The sequence below is a fragment of the Tursiops truncatus genome, chromosome 5 (genome assembly GCF_011762595.2).
Source record: "Tursiops truncatus isolate mTurTru1 chromosome 5, mTurTru1.mat.Y, whole genome shotgun sequence".
Taxonomy (NCBI): Eukaryota; Metazoa; Chordata; class Mammalia; order Artiodactyla; family Delphinidae; genus Tursiops; species Tursiops truncatus.
The window spans coordinates 109,237,606-109,264,095 of record NC_047038.1 but is presented as its reverse complement, the minus strand read 5'-3'; the positions used below and the strand labels follow the sequence as shown (position 1 = coordinate 109,264,095).

The 26,490-nt window shown below is 35.0% G+C and overlaps 1 protein-coding gene across 1 annotated transcript in view; it reads right to left on the bottom strand.

Annotated features, from left to right (window-relative positions):
- The window catches only part of IQCM (IQ motif containing M), a 346,741-nt gene that overhangs the window by 260,579 nt on the left and 59,672 nt on the right, over positions 1-26,490 (bottom strand). The window contains 1 exon segment of the mRNA XM_073804676.1: positions 5,511-5,536. Coding sequence (XP_073660777.1) covers positions 5,511-5,536 — 26 coding nt within the window.

Here is a 26,490-nt window from a genome sequence, read left to right as displayed (position 1 = left end):
CCTTAAACTATACACAAAAATTAATTTGAAATGGATCATAGGTCCAAACATAAAAGCTAAAACAACAAAACTGCTAGGAAAAAAATATAGGTCTTCACAACCTTTAGATCAACAAAGTAATTTTAAAGAAGACACAGAAAGTACAAGTCACAAAGGAAAAAAATGAAAAAACTGGACTTCATCAAAAATAAAACCTTGTGCTAATAAGAAAATGCAAGAAAAAAAGGCAAGCTACTGAGAGTAAATATTCATAACACATGTGAGTAAGTATTCATAACACATGACAAAGGACCTAAATCCCAGAATATATATAGACTCTTGCAATTCAATAACAGAAAGACAAATGACTCTATTTTTAAAATGGGCAAAAGACAGAGTCACTTCACAAATGGAGATCTACAAATGTAAAACACGCATGTGAGAAAGTGCTCAGCATCATTAGTCATCAGGCAGAGGAATGCAAATTGAAACCCCAATGAGCTACTCCCACTGAAATGGCTAAAATGAAAGGGACTGACAACAACAAATGTCAGAGAATGTGGAGCAACTGGAAGGCCAATGGAAATGCAAATTGGTACCACCACTTTAGAAAACTTTCTCATTTCTAAAATAGTTAAACATACATCTACTCTGTGATCCATTAATTCTGTATCCAGGTGTTAATCCAAGAAAAATAAAAACACATGTCCACACAAATACTTGTACACAAATATTAATGGAAGCTTTACTTATAACAGCTAAAAACTAGAAACAATTCAGATATCCATTAACAGGAGAATGGATAGATACATGTGGTATTGTCAAACAGTTGACTACTAGTCAGCAATAAAAAAGAATGGACTACTGATACTTGCAACAACATGGATAAATCTCAAAAACATTATGCTAAATGAAAGAAGTCAGACAAGAAAACATACATAGTATATGACTTCATTTATATGAAATTCCTAAATTTCCAAAACTAAACAATGACACTAGGAATCAGATCAGTGTTACTTCTAGAGGCGGAGAGTGGGGCAGGGGTAGACTGACTGAGAAGTGGCAGACAGGAACTTTCTGAAGTGATAGAAATGCTGTGTCTCAGTATCTGTTCCCCAAAACTCACTGAATGGTACATTTGAGATAAGACCATTTCACTACTGTAAATTATATTTAAGTAAAAAAATAAAGACAAGTTAAATATTCTACGTATCTTCTAGTAGTATCTTCACATGAGCAATTTATATTATTCTTGTTATGGTGCCAAAGCAAATTTGAGTTATAGTCCTAAAAGGTTAAAAGCTCCTCCTATATATCTTAAAGGTACTTTCTAATTTGAAGTTCATCTTGAGAATAAATAATTCACAAAACAAATTAGAGTATTTCAAAATCTAAATAGCCAAGTGGTTTTCCTGGGACTAAGCTCTTACTTTTCTCACTGGGAAATGAACTAAATTCAAAAATAGTTTTCTATATGTTGCACTGAGGTGGTTTTCTGTTGAGAATAAGAATTCCTGTGGATATTTTAAATTCATTAGTATGAGACTTTTTTAACTTTAGACCTTCTGCAATGTTATGTTGTGATTCAAGTATTAATACTCCATTCTAAATATAGTAATCAGAGTTTAATACTTCACAATTTACAGTTAACTTCTACAAAAACAATCTCATCTGATTCTTATATCCACCATGAGAAACAGATAAAGAGGGATTTCCCTCACTCATTATAAATAAGACAAAACTCTGGTTTTTTTCTTCTTTTACTCTTCTTATCATGAGTGAAATTCCTGTGAGTTTGTTTAACTGTTTTCCTGTTAAATTCTAACCACATTTTTCTATCTCTATACATCTCCATTTAAGGCTTTTTCCTTAGTTAAGATCCTCACTTTTCCTAAATAAATTATCCTTTTTATCAAACTTTTTTTTCATTTTGAGGCCTATCTTGGGATACAAAAGCAATTTTAATGGAGCCAAGAATACAGTAAAAGTTTTTTAACAACCTTGAGAAAATATTTGTTCTCACTTTCACTGATTATTAAAAACCTAACTCTGACAAAAACAAAACAATAAAAAAAGAAAACAGAATTATAACTATAAAGAATAATATAAAATGACTCTAATTTTATTTAGCCATTTTACTTACTAATTTCCTCTGTAACAATTTACCAATTCTAATGAGAATTGTTTTTAAAAGACTCTTTGTATTAGAATCACACACAAAATTCTATTTTTAATCATGTATTATTTCAGAAACACTAAAAATTGAAAAAAAATTGTGAATACTATTTTAAAAATTCATGTTCTACAAGATTAACTGTGGAAAAACACTTTCATTCACATGAAAATGATTAGGGGCAATTAAGATCATGAAAAACATAAGATTTCTTTCTACAAGTCTGTTTTTCTTTCTTGTAAAGTGATAAATTATATCCTTTTTTAAAACACAATAAGAGAAAATGCATCAGTCATTTAAATATTTTTCAATACATTCCCAAATCAAGTTTTGCCCCACAGAGGAATTTAAGTCAAAAATTAGAAACCCAGAAAAAGAAAACTTTCTAACATTCTATTTTCCTTATTTCCATGTTTTAGCCTTCTATTCCTTAAGTCAGATAAGCTTGCAAAATATACTATGACATACATGTAATTTACTATGGTCATGAATCATTAATTCTAATTTTTAAAACTTATACCAGAGAAAACTACCTTAAGTGTAAGAAAGGGATTGTAAATCTAGTTGGAAAATTGCCTTTAAAAGGGTTTGGGGCCAGGTTAAAAGAATAAGATCTTGCTTTTTGTATTCTAAAAATTAATTCAAAGTTCACTGTAAGTAAATGGACTAACATTAAGATTTTGGTTGTTCATGGACAAAGTCAAATTCACAGTGTGTATATTCAAGAAGAAATATTCCAAGCAGACAATAAGAGAGAGAGAAAAAAAAAAAAAACACTTTCAGAAAATGCTCTCACAGAGATTTCCTTTATGGAACTGATGGTACAAGTCATTACCATGACATTTAATAAATGGCACTTTTTGACTTCAAGTCAAAACCACCTTGGCTTTTGTTTGTAAGCAATAGAATTGTAGCATATTTTGCCAACATAGTTTCAAAACCTCATGTTTAAAAGATTCATATGCATGAAATGCTTGAAAGAAACATCCCTTATATACACTGTATTTCCCAGTGGACACAGTGTAGCACAAACTGATAAAAATTAAGGGTCAAAAAATAGGAAATCCATTTTCATACCCATTGGTGTGTAATTAAATAGATTCTTTGAATACTTGCTATAAATTAGTTCCAACTTAAAAGCAATGGAATATTTTACCTTTTGCAAAGCATTCAGGAATGACTAAAAGTATCCTTTTCCCCCTTTAGCAAAGAAGGGATATTCTGCGATCTCAACAGTTACTGCCTTCATCTGTCTAAACTATAAACCCATCTCATGGACTGCATAAGAAAATTTGGAGCTCCTTCAAAGCTCAATCATCCAAATACAACAGAGATTCTCATTGGTTTAAAGTACATTTTAGAACATAAGAATATCGTTCCAGGATGTTAAATTTGAAGAATGACTGACTTTGGTTTCCCTGTGGGTTAGGACACAGTAATGAATAGTTCTCCTCAGACTTAGGACAGATTCAAAAATATATTGAAGGACACAAACATGTCTCCCAGTCCATAAAATTTGTATCACCCTTTGCCTTATGTATTAGAGAAAACATATCAAGTTTTTTTCTTAATTAGGAATAATAAATGTGATGGTTACGTAGCAGAACTCACACATAACATAGTATCTGCTCTAGAGGGGTGTATGTTCTAAGACATATATATCCAATAAGAATCAGTAGCCTATAGATAAGTGCTTAGTGTTTTTTCTTACTTTTTTAACTTTTTTTAAACTTTTTTTCAAATCAAAACTGTTATTTACCACAGTTACACTCTATCAGGCAAGCAATACTTAACTAAACATAGAAAGATAACATAGCATGGCTTTCATCAGGACCAAACTAATTGTTACACCTAGTATTTTAGTTCAGTACATGGTTTTGTCATCTGCAACCTCAGCAGATATTTATCTCATATTTACTAGATGCAGCTAAACAATGGATGCTTATGGTGTGGCAGGCATGTTGAGAACACAAGATGTTGAGAACACAAGATGAACAAGACAGCCCCAAGCTTTGAGAAATACACAGTCTAGTAGGGAAAAATAAACAAAGACAACTCACCACCACTTTGTACTAAGTGTTTAGTAGATTTATCTGTGGAGGCTCACTCAGAAACAAAGCAACTCTAGGGGCAGCTTCACTGGTAAGGGGACCCTCAAGGATGGTAAGTGGGTCTAACGTGGAGTAGAAGAGTTTCTGTCCCTTAGAGGAATTAGGGCTCTGAGTCCTACATTCTCAGGACACTCAAATCCTCTTTGGAGATCCCTGAGACTTAAGTCCAGAGAACTGTTTAGGCAGACAGTAGAGTGTAGGTCAGAGGACGCAGCCGAACTAGAAGTTGCCCACAATACCCTGCAAGGCTGCTCAGGCAGAACAAGACTGGGCTGTCAGGAGCCTCTCAAGAAACCTAACAAATTGTTTAACACTGTGCCATTGTCCTAGTTGTTTTAACTAGAAACTCCAAATAAATCTCTCCAGGGGTTTAGCCCTTCAATTCTTGCTTTAAACCCCAGTTTAAAGACTCTGCCTTCTTCATAATTTTATAATACATGACGAGATCTTCAGAACCTACCCTTTGTCCCTAATGGCCTCTGCAGTGTAAAGTATTCTAGATGCATGGTGACCAACCATCCCATTTTGCCCAAGACTGCCTCTACTTTAGTACTGAAAGTCTCAGATGCTGGGAACCTCCTCGGTCCAGGGCAAACTGAGCCAGTTGGTCACCCTAAGATGTCCCACTCCCAAGCCTCTAGCAGAATAGGTACTCAGCCTTGCTTTTCCTGGTGAAGCTGATCTTTTAAAAATCTACTGTTGTAAAAGTGTAACATACATAGAGGAAAGTACACTAAATGTTATATGCACAGATTTTAACAAAGAGTGGAGCACTTAGTACCAGAAACAATATATTTGCCCCATCCCAGAATGCTTCCTTCCCAATCAAAGTACTTTCCCTCTCCCAAGACCTAACTACTTCCCTGACTTTTCTATTAAACATTTGTCTTTTTTTATAAATGTACCAATAGTATTAAAATATAACGCTTAGTTTTACCTTTTTATTTGAACGCGATCTACCAAAATACTTCTGTGTTTTGCTTTTAGTGCTCAACATCATATTTATAAAATTCATCCATGTTGCTGCATGTAGATACAGGTTGTCCGCTCTCTTGCAATATACTCTTCCCTTGGATTTACCGTGATTTATTCATCATTGTGCTGTTGATGACATTTGAATTGTTTCCAGCCTGGAGTTATTACAGATCATGCTGCTATGAACATTCTTTTTTATTTTTTTTAATATTTATTTATTTGGCTGTGCTGGGTCTTAGCTGCGGCATGTGGGATCTTTAGTTGTGGCATACGGGCTCTTAGTTGCAGCATTCGGGATCTAGTTCCCTGACGAGGGATGGAACCCAGGCCCCCTGCATTGGGAGCATGGAGTCTTAACTGCTGGGCCACCAGGGAAGTCCCTGAACATTCTTGTATGTGCCTCCTAATTTATGTGTGTCAGAGGTTCTCTAATGCAAGTCTATGGATTAGGAGAATCCTCATCATCTGGGAACCCGAGAGAAATGCAGATGCTCAGGTCCCAACCCAGACTTACTAAATCAGAATATTCATCTTACCAAGATTCATTTGCACATTAAAGTCTGTGTGGAAACTATGCAGGACAGGGTGAGAGGCACTGCTCTACAGTGAGCTAAGGAGTGGAATCACTACCATTAAGCTTTACTTGACACCAGTAAGGGTATGAGCATCCCCAGCCTTCAACATCCTCACCAACACTTTGTACTCTCAGTCTTTTAGATCTATAACCATCTGGTAGGTGTGGTCTGGAATCGCCTAGCTTTCCTTTGCATATACCTAATCACCAACAAGGCTGAGCATCTTTGTATAAGTTCATAAGGAATTTGGATTTTAAACTCCCTTTCCAGTCTTTTGTCCAGTTTTCGGCAGGTTGTTTCTCACTTTCGCCCTAGTTTGAAGGAATCTGTTATATACACTAGGTTTTAGAGAACTGTTGGTGATATATATATTGTAATTTTTTTCTCCCACTCTGTGACTTGTCTTATTACTCTTTTTGGTACATTTGATGAATAGAAGTTCTTAATTTTGATATAGGTAAGTGAATCAGTTCTTTCACTTACATTTGGTGATATTGTGTCTTGTTTAAGAAATCCTTTCCTACTCCATGACCTTGGATATATTTCACTATATTGTCTTATAAAATTAAAAGATTAACATTTTTATTAAAATGTTATTCATGCAGAAAATTGAACATAAGAATTCAGTTTAGTAACTTTTCACAAACATCCTTGTTAACTATGACTAGATTAAGAACCAGAACATTTCTAGCAATCAGAAGCTCCCCTAATATTCCCCTTCAGTCACTACTCGCCAAGAGTGAGGTGATGTGAAATAGTTGTCTAGTTGTGCTTTTTTCTGTAAGGATATTTATTCTAGTACAATGTATTGAAAATTCCCTTTTCTTCCCATGCATATGTAGTGCTACCTCTTTGGTATATCATGTATTTTTATATAAGGTATAGATCCCTTGGCAAACTCACAGCCCCAGCTTGGCCTGGTGATCACTGTCTGACAGCCCTAGAAATAGAGACATCACACTCCAGACCTCCTGTCCACACTGGCTCTCCAACTCGCTCTGCTCATCTATCCTTGCCCAAAGTGGACACCAGGCCCGCCAGGTCTCTCACCCACAGCAGCATGCCCACTTCCCCTGCATGCCTGCATGCCTGGTGTCTGTCCTTAACTGAGGCTCGCATGCAACTCAGAAGGCTGCTTCCTGCTCACCCAGTAACTGCAGACCAGCTATGGTCCAGCCACACAGGGAACTTCTCTGCCTGCAACAGGCTGCAACTACACCTTCTCCAGTCTTGGGGAGGGAGGTCCCTTCCAAATTCTTCCATCTCTGCATACTCTCCTTCAGCCTTAAAATACCCTATAGAATTCACTGACATCTCTTTTACCATGTCTTAATAACTCTTTATATTAAATTTCCCCAGTTTAAATCATTATGTAGTACATGTCTCCTGATTAGACTTAGAATAAAATAAATCCTTTATATTTCTGAAATATAAATTTTTAACATCCCCTGAAATATAATATTAATTTATCCCTTGAATCCTTGATAGACTTTACCAGCAGAATCATTTGCCCTGGTAATTTGGGGAAAAATATTTTTCACAAAGATGTACTTTCTTCAATAATTGCAGAAGTCTTCAGGTTTTCTATTGTTTTGTTAAGTTAGTTAGGGTAGTATATATTTTTCCAGAAACCTTCTTATTGTGTATAAGTTCTCAATATTCCCTTTCTTTTTCTGTTAAGTCTATTTCTATAGTGATATCACCTTTTATATTCTTAATATTGATAAAAGGATAAAAATATATATACTATGTAAACAGAAGTCAAAAGAAAGCTGAAAAACCTTTTACTTCAACTTTTCTATAGTCTATATTTTAAATGTATCTCAAAAACAACATATAGTTGATTTTTTTCACCCTATACTCTGAAATTCTTTGACTTTTAACTGGAGTATTTTGTTCATTTTTGTTCAATGTATGTGATAATAATTATAGATGAATATAAACAATAGTAATTTTTTACTTGTATCTACCTTCTAATTTTCATTTTCTATTTTACCACGTTCCTTTCCTCCCTCTTCTTGCCCTCATTTGTGTTATGTACTATGCTTAATGCTATTTTTAACTACTAGTTTAAAAGTTACACAATTATGAAAGTGATATTCTAGATATTAAAAAGTGAATACTTAACAAAAACTCTTCAGATATTGCCTCTGCCATATCCCTTAGATGGGATATCCTCTCCCTCTTGGACTCTGATCATTGGGATATTAGATCTCTTCATAGTATTTTCATAGTATCATTCTTGCCTTCTCTTCTGTATTTTGCAACTTGTCTTTCTATGTTGCATTCTGGATAATTTCTTCTAACCTTACTATCATTTCACTGGTTATCTCTTCTGCTGTAACCAATATGCTACCAAGTATGCCAATATAGTTATTGTGCTTTTATTTTCTAGAAGTTTTGTTGTTTTAATTTCAAATTTATGTCACTTTTTATAATTTCCTATTCTCTACAGATATTTTCAACTTCTCTTATTTCTTTAAACACACTAAGTATAGTCGTTCTAATATTTGACTCTGATAATTCCAATATGTGAATCTAAATGAGCCTGTTACTATTGTGTATTTTTTTAGCTGGTTTTTGTACCTTTTGCATTGTTTCTTTATGTGCTTAGATATTATGGACTCCTTGATCTTCATTGCCCTTAAAAATTAATTTAAGCTCCTTTCATTCAAGAGGGTTTACATTTCCTTCTGCCAGCAGCCTGGGGGCATTTCCAGTTGGAAATCATCTTAACCTAAGTTATAACTTGAGGCTCCCTGACTAAGCTAGGCTATGCATACACAAGGTACAAATCCATGCAAGACCCTGTGAGTGGCCACAACTCCTCAGGGAATGTTTCTTTTTTCACATTTTTAAAACGTTTTTGCTTTGGTTGGAGAAGAAATGGGATACATCCTAGATTGCTCTTACTGGCTTAATGTAGGGAGGCTCTTTTATAAAAGTCTCCAACATGGACAGGCCCTGACCCTTGACTCTGTCCTCCTTACATACACGCTTCCTCTTCCCAGGTGTCCAGTATCACAATGCTTTCATGGCATAAACAAGTTTCCCACTCGAATGTTCTGCTTCTCACTCTGGTTAATAGGTGGTCAATCAAAAATTGACCAGTGGAGTTCTCCACTGTCTTTTTAGTTCTTCAGTGATTTTTAAGATAATTTAAAAACGTAATTTATTTAAAAATTTTTTTTATTTCAAAATGGATGATTTACCCAAATAACATTTCTCTCCATTAACTGAAATAAATACCTCGTTAGAATTATTAAAGCCAAAATTTAATAGATTTTGTTACGCACAAACTAAAACAAGATACTATTCCAATATCCACAGTTCCTTGGCTAAATAACACTTTTTTAATAGTTTTATATAAGTATTTATCTGTCCATAAGTAGATAACTAAGGAATGTTGGCCTATATTTCTATCTCCTGAAATAATAATCACTGGCAGGTCTCCAAACACCTTTTTCCCAACTTAACAAAGACACAAATTTAAACACAGTATTAAAATAAGGAAATCAATATGTCTCAATGGTTCAATATAGCTGTTATAAAAAGCACAATGTGTTTTTAATAATACTTTAGATTTGTTTCACAAAAATATTACTTATCTGTTAAAAAATAAATTGTGAGTTATAACAATCAGCTAATCCATTCTCTACCAAAAGATACTACCCCACATGTTATGGGTTAAATTGTGTCCTCCAAAAAGAAATGTTGAAGTCCTAAACACCAAATATCTCAGAACGTCATCTTTTTGGAAATAGGGTCATTGCAGACATGGTTAGTTAAATTCAGATGATGTCATACTAGAGTAGAGTGGGCCCTTAAATCCAGTATGACTCATGTCCTTATGAGAAGAGGAGAGGCACACAGACCAGTAGAAGAGAGCTATGTGAAGTCAGAAGCAGAGATTGGAGTCATGCTGCCACAAGCCAAGGAATGCCTGGAACTATCAGAAGCTGGAACAGACAAGAAAGGGTCCCCCCTAGAGGCTTCAGAGGGAGCATGGCCCTGCCAACACTTTGGGTTTGAACTACAGCCTCCAGAACTGTGAAAGAATAAATTTCTGTTGTTTTAAACCACTCAGGTTGTGGTAATTTGTTATGGCAGCCCTAACAAATTAATACACCCTATTAAAATGTTATGTTTAATTTTATTCATCAGTAACTTCTGAAGAAATTATAAGACTATCATTTAACATAAAAGTACAGATAGGTAATAATAAGAGCTTTGTGTTGAACATTAATGTATGAACTGCAGATTTTTCAGGGAGGCTTGCTTCTTGGCATTTGCTTTAGTTACTCAAAATATTATCATGCCTTTTCATTTGTAAATTTTGGGGTAAAAATATAGTCTTTACCCCTTCTTCTCTTAGAAACAGTCCAAAAATAATAATAAAAATGAAAAAATCAGAAAAGCAAATTCCTGAGATGAAATGAGAAGACATCCACAACTCGGAAGCACATTATCCAAGAAAGAGCTTCCAAATACACATGAAAGTTAAATGAGAGTGGAAGAAAGGGCAGTTAAAGATGCCCATGGTTGCAGATCTCAGACAATGCAGAGAATAGCTCGCTACGACAAGTAGCCACAACCCGAGGAGCGAATCCCTTCGGAAGAACGGAACTGAGGTGCTTATTCTGACAGCAGAAGCACCGTGGACCACGTTCTTACAAGGTCTCAAGAAGTCAGGAAAGGGGGCTGAATGAGGAATCACACAGAGATAGGGCATATTTTCAGGACTCAACCTCCTTGTTGTGGGGGTAAGGAGAGACAGTCAGTAATGTGAGCTGTCCCTCAGAGTGGGCACAGAATGGCTGAGCGGGAAGTAGAGGCTAAAGGAACTCATATACAAACAGGGACCTGTGTCATTAGTGGTGTCTCCCATTAATCTGGAAAACTGCTCTGACCCCTGACATACACAAACCTCCAAAACTCCTACAAGTGGCTGGCACAGGAAGAACTCACCACAAAGTGAGTAATTAAAAAAAAAAAAAAAAAAAAAAAGGTATACAAAAAATACTGCAGAAACAAATAAAATGGAAAAGATGCTAAAAAATATGATGGATAAATACCACAAGAAAAATGTCTCCAGGGGTAACAAAAGGGATGAAAACTATTGCCACAAACAATGTAAACATTTTGACCAAACATATTGCCTAAGGTTTTTGGAGGGAAAAAAAGGTAATTGTTTCTATTAAATAACTCCCCCCCTGCAAAGGAATGTAAAAGCTGAAGAAAGATATGGTCAGACAATAGAAATACCCATGTGAGTTGATGGAAAGAAATAAAGTCATTTGCAGAAATGAAGGTCTATGTCCTCAAGGGCATTATGCTAAGTGAAATAAGTCAGACAGAGAAGGAGAAATACTGTATGATGTCTCTTATATGTGGAATCTATGAATACATATATGTATATGTATATATATGCTAAGCTCACAGATATGGAGAATAGATTTGTGGCTGCCAGAGGCAGGGGATGGAGGGTGGAAGAAATAGGTGAACTGTTTTTGTTTTTTGTTTAGGTAAATTGAATTTTTTAAAAAAACAGAAATGAAGACTGACTATGGGACACTGAAAACAGGATTGATAGAAGAGAACAATGTGAAAAACAATAAAGACTTTAAAAGGATTACAAGAAAATGATACACATAGAGAACAGGCAAAGGAAGAAAAAAGAACAAAATAATAAAATAAAAATATATTAAGGACATAGTTTCAGGAGCAATTACCAAAATAAAATAAAATTAGGATCTTCAAATTGAAGGACATACTTTATATCAGGAAAAAAACTGTCTCTGTTTGATGCTTATCGAAACATATCTCAGAAACATTATTAGAATGCAGAATTAAAGAATCTTTTGAATAGCCAGGCCAAAAGAACAATACGCCTATAAGAAGCAAAGCCACAAGCTAAAAGGCAGTGGAGAAATGTCTACACATTACTCAAGAAAAATGAGTGTAACGTAAGATTTTTATCCTAGCCTAGATGACACAACTAATAAATAACTAACTGAAATTTTAAGAGGGAAAAGAAGTTGGTAAATGATGTGAGTAGCTGATTTCAACATCATTTATAGTCAAGGCGGAAAAGTACCATTTGGAATTAGTAAACTGCATGATCAAAAAGAGGTATATTTAAAGTATAAGGTATAGAGTAAGAGAAAAACACATATCTAACAAAATCTGGTGGTGGGTTAAAGAGAACGGAGGGAAGAATAAATAGATACACACAAATTCTGTTATTGTTCACAGGAGGGAGTCATAGTTATGTATAAAGAAAATATGTCTTCTACTCATGAAATATTAACTGCTATGGGAATTGACCTCCTGTCACAAACAATGAGAAAATTAGACAAAAGATTTATTATAAATATATGGTAATTAGGAGAGTGTAGTAGTACTCTTCCAAGGCTAGACAAACAGATTGATGGAACAGAAAAAGAGCACAGAAACATACCTATGAATATGTGGACATTTATATGGCAGAGGTGGCCCTGAAGACCACTAGGTAATGAAGGGATTTTTCAGTAAACATTTCTAGGACAATTGAGGGTCTCTATGAGAGGGGAATGGGGGAGAACGGGGAGGGAATAAAACTCGATCCACCTCTCACACCTTGTGCAAAAATCACTTCCAGTGTGCTTAAAAACCTAAATATATACATAAAAGCAATAAATAATTTAGAAGATAATAATGGACATTAATTCAATGATAGGTAGCAAAGAATTTCATATTTTAAAGACAAGATACAAAAAGAAATAGTCATAATGGAAACATTGATAATTTTCAATTCCTACTTATCAAGAGACACCATAAAAGAGTATATAAAGACAAACCATGTAAAGCAGAAACTAACACACCATTGTAAAGCAATTATACTCCAATAAAGATGTTAAAAAAAAAAAAGACAAACCATGGAGCTGGAGAAATTTTTTCAACACATGCAACTGACAAAGATGCAGTTTATAAAATTTTACAGAGAGTTTTTACAACTTAGTAAGAAAGACACTCAAAAGAAAATTGTAAAAGAAGCAACTAAACAAGATTTTTTTGAAAGAGGAAATCCACATGGCCAAGAAGCATATGTTAAGAATGCTCAATCTCATAAAAAATCAGAGAAATGCAAATTAAAATAAACAATTTTTAAAACACTGAATCCCAACTGATTGGCACAAATTTATGTGTTTAACAATTCTAAGACCTGAAGAGGTTGTGAAACAATGGGAATGTTCATTCTCTACAAGTGTAAATGTGAATTAGCACTAATCTTGTAATACAGTTTGACATTATTGAGAAGTTAAAGGTATACATAATCACGAACCAGAAAATTCTCTCCTTGGTATAAACCCTAGAGAAAGTCCTACACATGAGCACCAGGAGATATACACAGTATGATTCATAACACTCCTAAAGTGAAAACAGCTCAACGTCCATCAAGAATAGACTAAAAACTTCATGATCTATTCCTAAAATGGTATACTGTACAGCAGTGGAAATAACAAACTACAGTAATATTTAGAAGCATGGACAAATTTTATAAGCAATGTTGACCAAAACAGGTAAAGCACAGAAAATACATGCAGTATGATTTAATTTACCTAAATTTTTAAAATATGTACAAATAATTCACCATCACTCTGGATGGTAGAACTAGAGAGAAAAGCACAGACACTATTAACACAAAACTAAAGCTAGTGGTTAACTCTGAGGGGCGAATAAGAGTGTTCTTAGTGGGAAGAGAAATGGTGTGTGTGGAGGGGTGACTACTGGGCACTGACAGTGTCCTATTTTATGAGCTGCATAGTGCTTACACAGGATTAACTGTGTAACTGTGTAATTCTTCATCACATCATACCAGGTTTTCATTTATTCAGCTGTCTCTCTGTCTGTCATGGTGTGGTTTTATTTGCTATTTAATGTGCTCCCTTGAGCATGAGGACACTGGCTGGGCAAGCACAGACCCACATAGGTGTGCAGGCTGCGTACACCCATGGGGCCTTTCTTGCTCCTGCATCCCGACCCGCATCAGGGGCAGAGGGTGGCTGCAGTCACTGGGCTGGAACCTGGAAGTGGGTGGTCAAGACCCCATCCCGGTGGACAGAGAAGGGGCCGGGAGGTGGAACCAACTGGGAACTAAGGCTCCAAGCTTCCAGTGCATGTTCCATTATCCTATCAGACTCACTCACAAACCACAATTTTAAAGGTAAAATTATTAAGAATTTCACAATGGCAACCACAGAGCATTAAGGCCCAAGCACTTACCCCTTCTGAGGGTGTAGTCCTATGTGACTGAAGGGTCGCATACCCATGAAGCCAGCCCCACAACATACATATAATGTTTTCTGTTCATTTCTGCCTGTAGGTTATATTGCACACGCATGTGTGTGAGCCCTTCTATTTCCTTCTGCAAGTCTCAGAGCCCTGGGTCAGGCCTGAGTAGAAGGGAAGTGAGAAGATCTGAAGTCATTGTGTCATTAACGTTTTAAATTGGCTATCAGGCTGAAACTGATTTACCAGAATTGTTCCTATATCTAAATGGCCTCCGTGTTTAAAGGCTGTTTTATAAATTAAGTATTTATAATTAAGATCACAGGCAATTAATTCCACAGCATGCTAAGCAACTGAACGTAATTGTCCTTGGCTCCACTTTTGATGCCAAGAACCTCCTACTCTCTGATTCTAGTTTCTTCCTTTCCACTCATATGTAACTGAAAAAAAGTACTATGTTTGGTGGGGTAATGAATAAGATCTAATAAAAGTGGACACAAATAGATTAAGTCATCTAATATGTGACTTAATTCAATTTCGGAAAAGAAAGGGGGTGAAAGGGAACCAATCAGGTGCTCAGCTTATGATACTTCAACACTTTCACAATAATTCTGAAAGGCAGATACAAATATCTCACCCCTACATAAAAGGACACAGATGTTAGGAAGAGTAAATACCCAATCCAAGGGCATCCAGCTAGTAAGTGGGTATACACATGGTTCTATCTGACTACAAATTTATCCTATTACCTTTCGTTGCTTCCTTTTTCTCTTTTTTAAAACATTTACTGTCCATTTACTATGTGCCAAGCATTATCACAGAAATGAGTGACCGAGATCTGGTGCAGCCCCGAATCCAAGGCTGTGCTGTCAGTATGGTAACAATGTGCCCATGAGCACTTGAAATGTGGCTAGTATGAATTGAGATGTACAGTGTGTTAAATTATGCACAAGATTTCAAAGACTTAGTAAGAAAAAAAAGGATGTTAAATATGTTAATAATTTTTCATACTGATTACATATTGAAATGATAAATTTTGTATATATGCTTTAGGTTAAATAAAAAGTGTGTTTAAAATTTCTTTCAGTTGCTTCTCTTTACTTGTTTAATGTGGCTACTAGAAAATTGTAAATTATAAGTGTTTCTCAAATTTTATTTCGACTGTACATCACTGGCCAAAAGATATTCTCTCAATCTTACTTCAGGATATATAAATGAATTGCCTATCTGTAATTTTAAAATTATAGGTTATAGCTGAAGATTATTTTGAATAAGAAATTTCATATTTGAATCAACTATATTTTGAGATTGTTTGAATAAGAAATATATGTAATTCACTGTGGAATACATCTTCCTCCCACCATCAACATTTATTGACTATATATCCCATCTCTCTTGAGATTTTTAAAATTGGCCTAAAATTAGCTAAAGCGTATTTGTTTTTCTTTTCCTGACAGAGTGTATGGTGAACAGAGAAATACCTGGATTCAAGACACAAGCATGCTTGTAATGGATTGAAAACAGTTTTTACACCCCACAAGTATCTCTTAGAGATTTCCTGAACACTTTTAATATCATAGCATGCATTCTCCCAGCATGAAAATTTTTGGTTGTTTAGAATTTGGTACATTAAAAATATTTTTCACATTTTCCTAAAAAAGATGAGGCAAGTTGTGTTTTCAGACAATAAAACACTTGTGCTTTTATGAAATGTCTGTTAACATGAGCAGTGGGGCATCATACAAGACAGCTATCTTTCCTATTATATTGTTACATACTGAAAAAGCAATACAAACCAATTTATAATTCAATATAAAGGCAGATGCAGTAACATCATTGATGAACTTTTAAGACTGACTGAAAATGCAATTTAAAAAAGTATGTAGAGTAGTAAGAAACAAAATTTAGACTGTATGGGATCAGATGGACTAAAACTGATTCAAAAATCACACAAATTTACACGAGCTTTCAGTCCATAACATTAAATGTACCACAAAACAGTCATTTTATAAGCTCATTGTATATTGAATCATTCTGTTCTGCCTTGAAATACAGCTTTAAAATATCCTAATTTTAAAATTATAGAGCAAAATATTCATTGCTACATATAAGACAATATGAACATTTATAAAGCAAAACAGTAAAATGGAACAAGAACTGAGAATCAGAAGCCTGATACTGGTGAGACTTGAGCTAGTTGCAAGCTTCTTGATATTTAGTTTCTTCACCTGAAAGATGAGAAAAGTCAGACTGGCCATGCCTGAAAATCCCATCAGAATCAAGGAGACAACATATAAAAAGAAACTTATTACTAGTATATTATTATATTAAAAAGAAATTTGTTCTATTATTTTATTATACACACCTATCCTTCAGTTAATATTTTGAGTAGGCATTGTGGCAAAAATAATAAAAATATTTTAAATATCTTAAATTTCACTTTTTCAAATCACTTTTATAATCACCTTGGTATAAAATAATAACTGAAATTGCACTAATAAAAGAAAATATTTATGAGAAGGTACTTAATGATTACAGTAGAATTTGGAGAGATAGGTAAGGACAGAATTAAAAGGGCAACTATCAACAGTCTAAATGTACACAAGGCGACTCTCTTAGAAAAACTTGTGGTTACCAAAGGGGATAGTGGGGTGGGGGGGTATAAATTAGGAGTTTGGGATTAACATACACACAGGACTATATATAAAACAGGTAAACAACAAGGACCTACTGTGTAGCACAGGGAACTACATTCAATATCTTATAATAACCTATAATGAAAAAGAATCTGACAAAGAATATATATGTGTGTGTGTATATATATATATATTTGTATAATTGAATCACTTGAAACTAATGCAACATTGTGAATTAACTATACTTCAATAAAATAAATAAATAAATGTACACAAGACAAGCATCAACTACCTCCCACGCCACCTGTTATGATATAGTGGAAACTTGCATAAAACAATCTATTTAGAGATTTTACTATCTTAGATTTTGTTACTTTAAAAAATCTATTTTCCACTTCTGAAATGGGTTGAGACTCCCTCCCTCCCTCCCTCCCTTTCTTCCTTCAGCTGCCTTCACACAGTGTCGGAAGGCAGGAACAAAGAACATGTCTTTTCCTCCTCTGATACTGAGTGCCATGAACTGAACTGTGTCCCCACAAAACGTATGTGTTGAAGCCCTGCCCACCAATGAGACGGTATTCGGACATGGCATCTTTGGGAGATAATTAGGTTTAGATGAGATCATAAGTATGCGGCCCTCATGATGGGATTAGTGGATAGGAGAAGACCAGAGACTTCTCTCTCTTTGAATGTATGGTTTGAGGAAAGGCCAGGTGAGAAAACAGCTACAAGGCTGCAAGTCAGGAAGAGAGCTCCCATTAGAACCCAATCATGCTGGCACCCTGATCTCAGACCTCCAGCCTCTGGAACTGTGAGAAAATACGTCTGTTGCTTAAGCCACCGAGTGCATAGTATTTTGTTGTGGCAGCCCAAGCTAACTAGTACACTGAGTAAGCCCTGGAGGGGCAGGCAGGTGAAGAAGCTGGAGAGTTTGCTACCCGGGTACGTGGAGGAGAATTCTCTTACAATCACTGGGAAGAAATGAAATGGACATTTATATCCAATTAATGAAAGGAAATTAATAGACTTAATTAGAAAAAAAATCAAAATTTGTATAGCCACTAGGTTTTAAAAAGATGCAAAGGGAACAAAATTGGAAGGAAATAAACAAGTTGTTAGTCATGGAGAGGGTGGTGGCACTAATGGACAAGTTTTTTCTTTTCTCCAAATGTTCTTTAGTAAGATTATATGTATTTTTATAACAAAAAGAAATGAAAACTAAAAATTTGCTATTGATCTTAATATGAGTCTAATTGTGAGGGTTTCATTTTAAGCGATCTTCACAGGGGAACGAGGACTATTTATAAAACATTTTTTGAGATCTCATGTGTCTTCCACTTTCTATCGGCTATTTTTAAAGAAGGACTGATGTCCTCAAAAAACTCATCCATTTTACTGAGAGAAGACTGCATCACACTTATTAGATAACAATACCATATATAACAGAATTTAGAAAGTGTTCATTGTTATGAGTAAATGCTGAAGTAAAACCAAATAACAAATATTAGGGTCTCAAGGTGCTCAGTCAGAGCTGACCACAGCATGAAGATCAGGAAAATATAGCAATTAATAGAAATTCATGAAATAGACAGCAGTGTACTATAGAGAAATTTGACAAAGCTAAAAATTTGGTTTAAATAAAAAAGAAAACAATAAAGTTAACTGACTTTAGCAAAACTGACCAAAGAGAAACAGGAGGAAGGAAGAGGGGGAGGGAGGAGGAGAGGGAGGTGGGGGAAGAGAGAGAGAGAGAGCGCCTAAATAATTAATACCAAAAATTAAAAAGAAGACATCAGTACAAACGTTACTGTGGACAATTTTATGGCAATACTTTTGACAATTTAGAATATCATTATAAACATAACTTACTAAAACTGAAAGAAGATGAAAACAAGCAAAATTGCAGGTCATTTCTCTCTTCAGTAAAAAGAAAAAACCCTCAAAAGAATATTAGCAAATTGAATTCATATTAGGTTTATTCCAGGGTTGAAGATTAGTTTAACATCTGAAAACCAATGAGTATAATTCACTACATTAAAAGAACAAATGAGGGGTTTCCCTGGTGGTGCAGTGGTTAATAATTCTCCTGCCAGTGCAGCAGACACAGGTTCGAGCCCTGGTCCGGTAAGATCCCACATGCTGCAGAGCAGCTAAGCCCGTGCGCCACTACTGAGCCTGCACTCTAGAGCCCGTGAGCCACAACTACTGAGCCCGTGTACCACAACTGCTGAAGCCCACGGGCCTAGAGCCTGTGCTCTGCAACAAGAGAAGCCACCACAATGAGAAGCCTACACACCGCAACAAAGAGTAGCCCCCGCTCACCGCAACTAGAGAAAGCCTGCGCACAGCAACGAAGATCCAATGCAGCCAAAAATAAATAAATAAAATAAATTTATTTAAAAAAAAAGAACAAATGAGGGAAATCATACAATCATCTTAAGAGATAAAGAGAAAATCATTTGATAAAGTACAACATCGATTCATGATAAACTCTTAGCAACCTAGGAACTTTTTAGTATAAGAAGGAGAGTCTATAATAAACACAATACATTATACTTAATGCTAACATATATAATAACTCCTTCTGAGATAGGAAATGAGACAAGAAACCTTCTCACCACTTCTATTTTACATAGGGTAGGAAGTGTTCACTACCACAATAAGGTAAGAAAAAATAAATAAAAGCTCTAGAATAGGAAGGAAAGAACAAAAACTATCATCATTCATGGACAACATGATTGTGTATATAGAAAGTCTAAAATGAGCAATATATACACCAGATAAACTACTAGAAGTAGTAAGTTAATTTATAAAAGCCATAAAGATATAAGGTCCGTGCAAAAAAGATCAACTGGATTTCTATATTCCAGAAAAGGGGGTAGGGATAAAATAAAATTTTAGACACCATTTAAAATAGCATCAAAAACATCAAATGCATAGAAATAAATCTTTTTTAAAAATGCAGAATATTATAAAATATTATTGAGACAGTTCTAAGAAGGCCTAAATAAAAGGAAGGATATTTCATATCCATCTGTATTTCATTCTAAAAATTTGTTTTTCTCAATTCTTAATCTACCTGGAGGCAGGTATATCTAAATAAACATTATCTTTAATAATTAATAATAATTATGGCATGGCTTGTGGGGTTAAAGTTTTAAAAAAAAGAAAATTGAAATAATGGAAAATGATAGTAAGAAATTCAAAACGGAGGAAGAGCAAATCTAAAGTGCTTCATAGCCCTTTTATTATCCCGGAGAGGATAAGATTTTTGCTAAATTTTACTGTATTTGAATCAATATTATTTGTTTATCAAAGACACCTTAAATAAAGTGAAAAGACTAGCCACAATATAATTAACAAAGGATTAGTACCAAGAATGTAACAGAATTCCTCCAAATCTGGGGTGGAAGCAAAGGGATAGAATTTGCAAGAGGCACGGTAGATGATAGTTTCTGTCAATATTATAGTTTTGGGGCTGAGGGATGATTTTATTTGTGTTCATGATAATACTAAATAATACAAAAAATAAATTAAAGAGGGCAATTCATGGACAAGTGATGATAATGCATCATGAAACAGTAATTTCTATTAATCTAATTCTAGATACCTGAGGCCAGACAACAAATACATGCATGTACAATAAATGCTGATAGATACGTAGATAGATAGATAGACAGACAGGAAAACAGAGAAAAGTGATGCCAGTTTTTTTTTTTTTAAACTAGGAAAGTTCTAGGCCACCAGGAATAAGTATAAGCCCTAAAAAACAAATCACTCTAAGGAACATTAAACCCCTATGCAATCATGCTTTCTTATATTTTCTGCTTTTATTATTTTTGTCCTTTCCTGGCAGTTCAGCCAGGTTACTAAAGTTATTTTTTTAATATTTAACTAGAAATTTTAGGTGTCCTGTACCCAGAAGTCTCTCCTTACATGGTTGTTCACGATATGCTCAGAAACATGCGTGCACACGTGCACACACACACACAGCTGTATTTTTTCTAGCTGTAAGTTTTTTATTCAAAATGACAAAAACATATTTGAGCTCCATTGGTGAAAATATTTATTCTGATAAATTAGATAACTTTCCTCACTGAATAGAAAAAATAAACATGAAAATTTTTACCACTCTTTTAGAAAATAAAATAGCAGTTATCTTCATTCATCCAACAAAATATAGTGAGCACTTCCTATGTTCCAGGAATGATTCTGGGTCCAAGGGATTTATTAATGAATTAATCAGTCAAAACTATCTGCATTCATGGAGATTACACTATAGCAGGAGTAGACAAAACCAGATAAGTAAGTAGGCAATATGTCCTGAGGACTTAAATGTTAGAGATCAAAATAAAGCAGGATTGGTAAATGGGGCTGGGTGGGGGGTATAGTTGCTACTATAATAGGCTGGTCAGGGATGGCTTCACTGATCTGAAGGCATCTGAACAAAGCCCAGAATTTGTAATGGAGTGATGCTGTGACGTCTAAGGTAAAGAGCTTTCCAGGCAGAAAACAACATGTACAAAGTTCCTGAGTCAGACATGTTAAGTTCGAAATGTGTAATAAAAACCCAGGCAGAAATGTTGATTAAGCATTTGAATGTGAGCTGGAATTGAGGAGAATGACCAGGCTGGAGATATAAATTTGAGTCATCTGCATATAAATGGTAGTTAAAGCTATGGATTAGATAAAATTACCAAGAGAATGAGTATAGCTCGAGAAAAAATTCAAAAATTAATCTCCAAGCCTATGAACATTGGGGGCCCCCAGACACCCAGTGGGAGTTAAAAAAAATGTTGGAGTTTAGAAGGTAGTCTGGTTGACTGGTAGTGCTCTTCAAAATGAGATTTTGGAACTATTTCAAAGGTCTCTAGGCCATAACTTTCAGAGAATATATATATATATATATATATATATATATATATACACACACACACACACACACACACACACACATATATATGTATATGTGTGTATATGTGTGCGTGTGTGTGTGTGTGTGTGTGTGTGTGTGTGTATATATATATATATATATATATATATATACATACATACATATGTGTATATAGTACGAAAGGCACCAAACTCATTGGAGGAGAAGAACTCAAGGAATCAAGAAGCCAATGAGTTACAGAGCTCATTTATTTGGATACCAAAATCACAAAGAGTTATTACAAGACTAGAGCTAGTAAAAGTTACAAGGATCCAAGGGCTAAATTCTTTAGGATATGAGAGAATGGATATAAATCAATAGATTACAGTAGGAAGGAGAGGTAATGAAGGATATCATTTGATGACATGATATTCAAAGCTGGCAGATTTAGTGAAGAGGGAGGGAGAATGGTCTAGAAACATCATGAGGAGTAAGGAGATCACCTCACCATCTCCAGTCCCAGAGACATGAAGCATGAGAGAGAGAGAAGACCATCACCTCTTAAGAGAGCAGCAGAGAAATAAATGTCCTGAGGGTTGGGGACAGAGCACAGATTTCAACTAGACCAAGAAGGTGAAAGGAACACTTAGAAGAGGTTAAGGATTCAGGATTTTTGCTGGCTACTGGCTAGCAGTTCAAGGATAACAGTAAACAGGTTTCAGAGGTGGGAAGGGTGAGGGATAAACTCAGAGAAGAAAGACATACAGAATTATATAGATAGTGGGGTTTTGATGATAAGAGTTGACCTGGAAGTCCTTGGTGTCTTGTGGAGACTAATATAGACAGAGTTAAAGGACATATTTAATAAGATTCATCCTGAGGGTCTCAAGGCTGTGAACCTAGCAAGTAGGGAGAGGTAAGAAATCTTGCCAAGAGCAGAGTCTGGGGGGATTGGTCCTCTTCTCTCCTGCCAATGATTATGTAGAGAGGTTTTAATATCTGAGAAGCAGCCATACAGGAAAAGGACATTTTCTAACCTTTCATCCCTTTCATTGAGGGCAGTTTCATTCTTTCCTTGAGGATGACAGAGAACTGAAAGGATCTGCACCAGGCCACACAGAGAACTGGTTCTTATGGAGAGCAACGTGGGCTTCTTTGACACATGGCCACCTTCCTAGAACTCTCTTTGATAAAGTCTGTTAAAGAGTTTCTACCATGGGCCTATTCCATTAGAATCATAAAGATGGGGAGAAAAATCACCAGTGAAAGGTGTGCTTGAGGAATATCATTTTAAGAATGACCTTCCAAATTCACTGAAATAGGAGGGCAAACAGGCAGAGTCAAGGTCTAGAATAGGATGTGAACAATGACAATGGCAAAAATAGTTGAATCCAGGAAAGGCTGCCATGATTGTATTTATACAATAACCATAAACCTCACTTCCTGAGTTCAGTGCTTTGATAGTGTAAGGCAAAGTCGTAATGAGGTGTGTCTTGTGCTTCTAGTAATACGTCCTTTAGGACAGGGTCAAAGCCTTTTCAAGTGTATCATGCTTTACTATGTATATCAAGGGAACTGTAGCTAAGAATTACAGCTCAATTTATTAAGTACTAGGATGTATGATATATACTTCACAAGCATTATCAAAAAAACTTTAGGTAGGTATTGTTATTATTCCCAATTTAACCAATGAGGAGACTGAGTCACAGAGTGATTAACTTGAATGAGGTTTCCCAGCTAGAAACTGGCAGGGTCAGAATTCTAACCTCATTAGAGTAACTACAATAACTCCAGTGCCTTCACTCTTAATCACTGTGCTATACTGCTTTAAAAGGCAAGGCTTCAAGCAGTATTAGGTACATACATTTACATATATAATATTATAAATATATTATTATTATATACTATATATCAAAAGGATAGAAATCATGACTTTGTCTTAATTCCTATGTTCTAATTTCCTCTCCTTTTTCCTTTAATAAGAATAATTTATTTATCCTAAAAAAAAACTGGGCAACTTTAAGAGCCCAGTAAATTACCATACACCCCAGAGAAAACCACAAGATCTATATTCTCTCACAATTTAAGCAACATTCTGTTGTTAAACAGACCTCAGTGGCTGTTTCAGACATTCAGTGAAGCTGTAACTTACTAAACAGAGTTACAATAATATGTGGATAAAAGGCTTTGTTGTACAAATTTTTAGACTCTAGTCTTAAAATGAACTAAAAAATTAGCAAGCATAAAAAATATATTCATTATTTCTTCACCCAAGACACAAAGCCAGGACCACACCTAGGTTATTCAAAAAGAAAATCAACATTTTTCACATTTTACTAGTAGCTTACATAAAATAAGTTTCTGGCCACAGGTCCTCAGATATTTCTGCCCTTATTTTTAAAAATGTTGCAATTATAAAAGAGCAATTTAGCTTAAAACCAAACAAAACAAAAACCTCACATACAACAAAGCAGTGATGAAATTCCCATTCTTACTTGATTAAAAATACCTTTCATTTTAAGGAAAAAAGAATAGCTACCCTGTAGCATTTGGAAATAATGATTTTTACTGCCATTTTTTATACTTTTAGCCTGTTTAACTTTAAATTTCCCATGAGGTTTATGAGTATTGAGAGACTTACATCATAAAACTAATAATCTGCCCAACAATTTGGTTTTAAATCATGTAAAGTACACTGCATAACATTTTACTTATTTTTATGGTATCTGAGCAGTCTACATAAAATCAGCATAAATAAGAACTATAAAAAGATAGTATCCAGTGTTATTCTTTTGCATGTTTATATTCACTGCTGTTATTATTGTATTTTATTTTCCCAAATTCTTTTTTCTTTTATCAGTTATCAAGTTTTAGCTTACTGTATAGAAACAGACACATAGATACATACAGAAGTATATTCCATTTGAGTGGCTTCTCCTATTAATTTATCTTCATTCATTCATACATTCATTTAACAAATGTTTATTAATGCCCAATATGTGGCAGTCACTGTGATAAGTATATGAATTCTTTAGCTTTCATGAAGCTATAGTTCTATTAGTAAATATTTCAGCTATTTCAGCAGAACATTTTTGCACAGCTAGAACCTTTAGCAAATCTCAAAACATATCATGTAGGTGCCAGCCTTACACTCACAATTTCACAATAATCTATAGCTAGTAACTGGGATTCTCTCAACAAATATTTTAGAAGAAAGGTCTTCTATCTTATCTTTAGCACTAGATGAACAGTGGTCAAGCTCCTGTATAGTAAGCTCCACATATACAGAGAAAGAAGACTCACATATCTACTTTCAAACTAAAGCCATGAGAATTACCAAACACTTCAATGGGCTAATAGGCTCCTCCACAAGGGAAAGACACATGTGATTTACCTGAGGTGGATGGTATTTGAAAATAGAGGCTTTTATCAACCCTTAGGATGATCCTGAATAAACTCTAAATGTCACACAATTAGTAGAATTTTGACGACGTCGTAGTTAAGGGCTGTAAACATCAGTTTTCAGGGTCATCGGGTTGGTTTTTTTTAAAATATTTTATTTGTTTATCTTATTTATTTATTTTGCTACATCGGGTCTTAGTTGTGGCACGCAGAAATTTCGTTGAGGCATGTGGGCTCTTCGTTGCAGCGGGCGGGCTTCTCTCTAGTTGCAATGTGTGGTTTTCTCTCTCTAGTTGTGGCACACAGGCTCCAGAGCATGTGGGTTCTGTAGTTTGCAGCACGCAGGCTCTCTAGTTGAGGCACAAGAGCTCAGTAGTTGTGGCGCACGGGCTTAGTCGCCCTGCAGCATGTGGGATCTTAGTTCCCCAACCAGGGACCAAACTCGTGTCCCCTGCATTGGAAGGCAGATTCTTTACCACTGGACCACCAGGGAAGTCCCTAGGGTTATCAGATTTTAAGACTGTTATCTATTAAAACTATTTCACCACCAGACCCTGTACCATATGAGGAATTTTTGATAGCACTTACCTCTTCACATACATACTTAATGCTAGACTCAACTGAGACCCACACATTATTCTACTACCCTGGGGCTTCAAATTATCTGATCAAGCCTTAAAAGAACTTAAGCTATGGACAAATACAAGAAGTAAATATTTTAAATAGACCTATTGTATGTGTTCAAGATTCTGACATTATATTCACAAACAGTAATAGTTTGGATGAATATTGGTTCGATTAATAAAAATGTGTTTGATGAGCCTCCAGTTGATGTTTAAATTCCTTCTGTAATAATCCAAACAAATAAAGGCTGGTAAAATTGTAGATGGATAAAGGAAATTTTAAACAAGAGTGCCTTGAGAAACCAAGGAGGAGTTTATTCTGCAAATTTTCAAAAATGCATTCCAAAATCAATCAAAGTCCCACCCTACAAGAAGAGTTTTCTCTTAATGACAGCCTGAAGCTGAAGAACATGACCAACAAGTTAAAAAGAGGGAAAACTACAAAATAGTTTTTGAATCAACAGCCCCCAAGGTCATCACATAGCTCACCAAGTTCCAGAGTTGCTCAATCACACTTAAGGGACATGAGGGTCATCTATATTTTCTTTTGAAGAAATACATATTTTTTTAAAACAACAAAAACTCAACTATAGAGACACATTTAAAATTATAAGAATTTATCCTTATAATTTCCTAAAACCTTCAATATTTACACACATTAAAAAAAATTCAATCTCTAAAGTTCAAATAAAGGAGCTAAAAAATTAGTTATTAGTGGTTGTTTCCGAAATCTCTATCTCGTGACACATTATTTGAAATGAAATATAAAGGAAATGACTGTTCAATACCAGCTGTTTGACTTTGCATTTTAAATGAATACAAAATAATGAAAGTCACTGTGTTGCTACCACACTTAAGCAGTATGACTCACC